The 6739-nt window shown below is 38.4% G+C and overlaps 1 protein-coding gene across 1 annotated transcript; it reads left to right on the top strand.

Annotated features, from left to right (window-relative positions):
- The first annotated feature begins 832 nt into the window (after positions 1 to 832).
- B3GALT1 (beta-1,3-galactosyltransferase 1) lies at positions 833 to 5811 on the top strand. The gene is made up of 2 exons (XM_019458451.2): positions 833 to 2049; positions 2760 to 5811. The coding sequence occupies exon 1, from the start codon at positions 1056 to 1058 to the stop codon at positions 2034 to 2036; it is 981 nt and encodes a 326-aa protein (XP_019313996.1). The 5' UTR covers positions 833 to 1055; the 3' UTR covers positions 2037 to 2049; positions 2760 to 5811.
- Positions 5812 to 6739: the final 928 nt, after the last annotated feature.

Genomic DNA, 6739 nt, shown 5'->3' with positions numbered 1-6739 from the left:
ATACTCCTGCTATGTTTACTGACAAGTGTAACCACAGAAAAAGAATTGAAAGGGGCCAACGTAATTTCATCAAGGGAACATCAGGGTGAATTGTTGAAAACCACAAAAAGTGATACCATTTAGATCAACTACAAAATGCATGCTGCCAGCTGTCTGAAAGGACACTTGGGTGATGGTGTCCATGCCTGAAGAAAAGGCTCTTCTTCATAGGATGCCTCCTAGAAAACTGATAATAAGGGACTATCATTTGTGAAAGCCAAAGTTAGGGAAAAGTGAGGAAAAGTAAAGAATTACTTGTGAGTCAGAGCCTAGAGAGACCATTTTAGCAGAGATTTTCCAGTGGTGATGGGCACATTTTCAAACACAGGGCTACAGAAAGCAAAGAGATGTTGAGAACTGATTATTTCATCAGAATTAAGTGAATGAAAGCTCAGACTTGGAAACATGGAAAAGAGATACAAGGCCCTATGTGAGACTCTCCTGCTTGAAAGAAGCCTTTAGTGTACAAAGGTATTTAACAGCAAAGAAGTCCTCTTGTGACGAGGGAAAACTCGTTTTAATTACTAATGTTCAGTTTACTTCATATTCTTCTAGAGTTTATAATCTAATATTTATTAATTGGGTATAAATATACATAAATAATTTCTATCAAGGGGAGAAAAAGGAGGCTGGTTGTGTTGGGGAGTTTTCAGTAGTGGTGGAAATGAATGATTATGTTTTTTATTTTAGTCACCATGGGTAATTCTAACACCTTTATTCTGTTTATGTGGGGATGTAAAGTAACTGAATAAACCTTAATGAAAACTGTGTTTTATTGATTTTGCAGAGTTAAGAGGAAGACTTGGGAGGGATGGAACCTTCCAACAAGTTTGGAAGAAAGTAGAGGGAATGCAGAGATGCCAGACTGTCACAAAGACCCATGGACAATCCCGCACTCACGCTTCTCTATCGAACTTTAAGATTTATTAGTAATATGCTGCCTTTGCAAGATGAAAAGAAACTAATGCCAAGAAGGCATATTCTTCAATATTTGGAATAGACGTGCTCTCAAGACAATGGCTTCAAAGGTGTCCTGCCTATATGTTTTGACAGTCGTGTGCTGGGCCAGTGCCCTCTGGTATCTGAGTATAACTCGTCCCACTTCTTCCTACACTGGCTCCAAGCCATTCAGCCACCTAACAGTCGCCAGGAAAAACTTCACCTTTGGCAACATAAGAACTCGACCTATAAACCCACATTCTTTTGAATTTCTTATAAATGAACCCAACAAATGTGAAAAGAACATTCCTTTCCTTGTTATCCTCATCAGCACCACCCACAAAGAATTCGATGCCCGCCAGGCAATCCGAGAGACGTGGGGGGATGAGAACAACTTCAAAGGGATCAAGATAGCCACTCTCTTCCTCCTGGGCAAGAATGCTGATCCTGTTCTGAATCAGATGGTGGAGCAAGAGAGCCAAATCTTCCACGACATTATTGTGGAGGACTTTATTGACTCCTACCATAACCTTACCCTTAAGACATTAATGGGAATGAGATGGGTGGCCACTTTTTGTTCAAAAGCCAAGTATGTCATGAAAACAGACAGTGACATTTTTGTAAACATGGACAACCTTATTTATAAACTACTAAAACCCTCCACGAAGCCAAGGAGAAGGTATTTTACTGGCTATGTCATCAATGGAGGACCAATCCGGGACGTCCGCAGTAAGTGGTATATGCCCAGGGATTTGTACCCTGACAGTAACTACCCACCGTTCTGTTCGGGGACTGGCTATATCTTTTCAGCTGATGTGGCTGAACTCATTTATAAGACTTCACTCCACACAAGGCTGCTTCACCTTGAAGATGTATATGTGGGACTGTGTCTTCGAAAACTGGGCATACATCCTTTCCAGAACAGTGGCTTCAATCACTGGAAAATGGCCTATAGTTTGTGTAGGTATCGCCGAGTTATCACCGTGCATCAGATCTCTCCGGAAGAAATGCACAGAATCTGGAATGACATGTCAAGCAAGAAACATCTCAGATGTTAGGATTTTTACCAATGTAAATACATTTCTTTTCTTTTTTAAGAAATGGGGCCTAGGGTGTTGGTATTTAACAGGTGTCACCAAGGGAAATGAACTGGCGAAGGGGTTTTGTTAAAAGGGTTTTCTTCCCACTCCTACTTTCTTTCTTCGATTACCAATTTACAAATGTCAGGCTCTGGTCATAGAAACAATACACGAGTTTGAAGGGCCAGATTTCATTCTCAGGTCCTAAGGCATTGCATTTATCTGAAAAAGCAACTTCCTGAAAACTGCTAGGATTTACATACTGTGCATCTGAGATAAAAATCTGGTTCTGGGAAACTGAAACTCACTGTAATGTCTTCATATCAGCTCTGCAAAAATGAATAAGTAAATAGCGCTTTTTCAGAAATAATTCAGAAATAATACACAGTCAGGAAGACACGCTCGATGTGATTATTAACATTGTGTGTGCTGTTATATTGAATTTTTACATATATTGCCATGGGACATGTACAGTGTTTGCCGTTCCAGCAAGAAATGAACTTAGGCCTGGCAGGAAGGCTGCAGTTAAATAAATGGAAATCTAAACTTGAAAATCAAATATCCTGTATGTTTGGAAGACAACTCTGCCTGCTCATCCAAGGATTAAACCTGGTCATTGGGTGGAATGTATATAAAATGCTACTTAACAAAATAAACAAGAGCTTTTTTTTTTTTTTTTTTTTTTTTTTTTTGCCCTTTCAGAACAAACATTACCTGGTGCCTCCAAGGAGATTTTGCCAAATGTAATCTTACCTGCCTGCCTCCATACAGTGTTGCTAAGTGCATTTTACAATTTCTGACAGAGGCAGGCACATGTGTAGAAATAAGTTGGAAGGAGGGCAGAAAAACAATAAATTACATGGAGAAAATACAAATTTATGTATGCATTAAAATTAACATAAGCAAACTTAGCAATAGTATAGATGCCACGCCCACACATTTGCAAAGCATGTGAGAGAATCTTTTAATGGGTACCAATGTTATTGGATGATTTAGCTCTGTAGGTGATAGATGGAATACTCTAACATCTGAAACATCCAAGCACCTCCAGCAGCAATGCTGTTGGGAGGCATTCTGGGAGCTCCAAGCTCTGTGATTGAGGTTCACGGGAAGGAGGGGTGGAGAAGCTTGGAATCAGTTCCTGTTGATACCATCATCTTTGTTGGGTCATGTGAGCAGGCGTCTTAACCTTGCTGTGCTTCAGTATGCTCATGTATAAAATGGATGGAAAAAACACCTACCTCACAGGTGCTGTGAGAGCAAATTGCATTTGCTAAGAATCTTGAGATCCTTAGTTTACAAGGTGCTAATGCAATGTGTCATGCGTTATGCCAAATGCTAAAAATAATTCATTACAATGATGGTCATTGTAATCAGTAGTAGTAACATCAGCTTAAATGTAAAATCTGCCAAAAGAAAAATCGAATATGAACTGTTTGTGCATCTGGTTCTTCTAAGATTTTTGACTTTTCCCTGGATATCTTAGGTGTTTGGAGAAGCTTCAATTTCTCTACCATTTCTTCTGGTTTCGATGAACAAGTTTTTACTTCAGTGCATTGCCTTGATTTCCCAGGGTGCTGCAGGTGAAGGCAGCTGTGTTTCTTCAGGGAGGAGCCTCTGGCTGGAAGTGTATTACAATAAATGAATCACATGCTTTGCAAAATGTATTATATCCCATCAACTTGGATCTCAGGAAACAGTGATCTGAATTCTCAATAAGAACTTTGAAGAGTGACCAGTAAAGCTAGCCCCCCTCTATCAGAAGAACAGGCACTCAGCAAACCCCCACATTGCACATCATCTATTCATTAGAAAACTTCTTTTTGTTTGTTTGTTTTCATTCAAAGAAAGCCCTGCAACTGAAAGAATATAACTTTTCTTTTAACCTGACCTTTGGAAGCCCCCCCTAGAAGTTGATAGCAAACAAGTAAACACAATGAACAAATGGAAGTCATGGCCTATTTCTTGAAAACACTGGATCTTTTATCCCCAGCCCCAAAGAATGCAATATGAGACAGGCCTTCCTGTCCTTCAGAACATCTTCATCAAACAGCTGGACTGCCGAGTTTGATTGGAAAACAGCATTAGGTAGACTGGGGAGAGATGGATCAGCACAAGGTGAGCCCCTCTCTAACCCCCACCCCTCAACTGCTGTGAGTTCCAGTCATTGGAAAAGTCTCATGACTTTGTGCTTGGTTTGCGTTTCAGTCACATAGCTGAATCAAGCCTCTGTCTTATACTACCATTTTGCATTTACCTTATGCTCAGTCAAGCCACCTTCGCGTCAAGGAATTGCACATTACGAACATCGTATATGTACATCTATGAATTGTTTTCTGTGTGTGTGTGTGTGTGTGTGTGTGTGTGTATCCACTATAAATAGAGCCCTAATCTTTAAAAGGAGCAAAAATCAGAGAATCATATGTCTTAAAGAACTATTTCCTAACTTTTTTATGCTAGGTAGTGCCCATGTGACAAACATGTAAATATTCATCAAAGACCATATGTATATATTTTAAAGGCATTTTTTCCCTTCTCCCCTGTATGTATAGCTAGAATCTGCTTGTTATGTACATTTTCTTCTGCATGGAGCTCGGTGAGGCAAAGCCATTTGTCCAGTGTTTCAATAGCTGAAAGCATGATTGCCCTTCATTTTTTGAATGTTCAAAAAAAAAAAAAAAAAGTTTAAGTCAAGTGATCATGAAAAAGCTCTAATTTTCTACTTTTCTTAATTTTATGGTGCCGGCCAAGTTATGGTTTCAATTATTTAAGCCATTTTTTAATGTATTATCATTTCTCTTACATAAAATAATGTTTCAATGTTGTACCAGGAGTCGTTCAGAGAATTTTTATAAAAACCTTCTGACTGTCCCCCTACCTGTTGTTTTCATTATGCATTGGATAACAAAAGGTATCAATAATTAATGTCTGTATTCTTAAATTTTCCTTTTTAAGTTTATTTTTGGAAAAAAAAGTTTTATCTTTGCTGGTTAGTTTGCGTGGCTTTGGGTCTTCTTCTATTGAACCAAATGCCAGTTTCGATATATAATATTGTATTTTTAAATAACCGGAATCAAAAAAATGAACATCGTTTTCGATTTGGATTAAAATCAGAAGAACAAAACCCCTTTGTGTGATGATATGGGGGAAACAAACTCTTTACAGAGAAGCTGAGGAAGGAGTTTTTCAGTCAAACCTCTTCTATCAAAAGACAATGGAACATTTACATAAAGCTTCTGGGATTCATTTTCTACCTTTCCTAATATGTGGGTTTAGTGGGGGAATTGATTCTGTCATTTCTTCTGTAAAGGTGAGGATAGTTTTTATAAGCAACAAAGTAACTTGTGAATGAAAGAAGTAATTTACTAGAAACGCTTGTTGATGATAATTGACATTTAGGTATATCGTTATATATGAATGATTGTTTATTTATGTATTTATTTGTCAAAATTGTACATACTATTTCGCCAAACGTACTTGTCTGTAAAAGTGCACTCTCCAGGTTTGTAGTACTATTTAGGGTTACATGGGTTGCCAATCAAGCTGCTAATCAGAATACTATTTTTTGTATCAATGTTATAACACTGAAAAATAGATGTCTTTACATTCAGTTTCTTCACCTTCCTCTTGAAATGTAAACTGTGGATTGAAAGCACGATGCCAATGTATAAGCCCATCTGTCATGAGGAAGATTATGGTTCCGTAAAGCTGATTTTTTTAAACCATTGGGACAAATAAACAGAAGGAGAACATATTTTCCACTGTGCTTCTTTTCTGGAAAAAACCTCTTTGGCGAGATGCGATCATTAAAATTAGCTGATGCCCTGTTGTTTATCATTAACCTTCTCCGCGACCTCAATATAGGTAATAGTTCAAATCATTCAGAGCTCATCCCAAGAGCCTAATGCAGCCAACTTAGAGATGGTTTGGTCCGGAGATTATGGGCTGCCCGAGGATTTAGAAAACTGGGATCTCCCTTGACCCTTGGAGGCCTCAGGAAAGTCTCTTTTAAATTCTGACAGGTTGAACATGTCAACAAATTATAATTCAGAGAGCAGTATATTGATAACATGCTTGGTGAATTAGGACCTATTAAATCAAGATAAAACTGTCATTCTTATGTGTCACCCACATATATCTTTTGGAATATTGCATACTATTTTAAAAGTTTGCTCGTACTGGAAAAATGCTATTCAGGCATTCTTAACGGCAGACAAGTAGATGCTGATTGCTGATGCCTGACTTTGGAAACAAGAGACTAATAGCTATTTAAGAGACAAAAGTTCCTCTTATTATCAATCCTGAATTCACTTAAATAGGTCTTTACTTTCTAATGGAAATTTAACTGGATTTACTGCCACTGCACCTCAAGAGTTCAAAAAGTTAAGTCCATCAGGTGAGCTAAAATACAGGCGGCATAAACAATGAAAACATAAAACATATAGATTTGTATTCGGCGTGACTTTTTTTAAAGGAGCAACATCAAGAGCAATATTGTAAAAGCCTGGTCTTAACCAGGAGCATCAGTACCAAGTGGACTTTGTTAGAAATGCAAATTCTTGGAACTTACCAGAAACCTCGGGGTGTGACTCGGCAATCTATATTAACAAGCCGGTTAGGCCATTCTCAGGCCCATTAACGTTGAGAACGCTGCTCAGGGGCTGGCCGACTACCCTGTGTGA

This window comes from Panthera pardus, unplaced genomic scaffold (assembly GCF_024362965.1).
Source record: "Panthera pardus isolate Hobbes unplaced genomic scaffold, ASM2436296v1 HiC_scaffold_10, whole genome shotgun sequence".
Taxonomy (NCBI): domain Eukaryota; kingdom Metazoa; phylum Chordata; class Mammalia; order Carnivora; family Felidae; genus Panthera; species Panthera pardus.
The sequence above is the reverse complement of the archived record's forward strand: the minus strand, read 5'-3'. Positions and strand labels throughout refer to the sequence as shown.

Excerpts from the sequence above, each read along its gene's own strand:
- B3GALT1 (XM_019458451.2), top strand. The coding sequence starts at position 1,056 with ATGGCTTCAAAGGTGTCCTGCCTATATGTTTTGACAGTCGTGTGCTGG.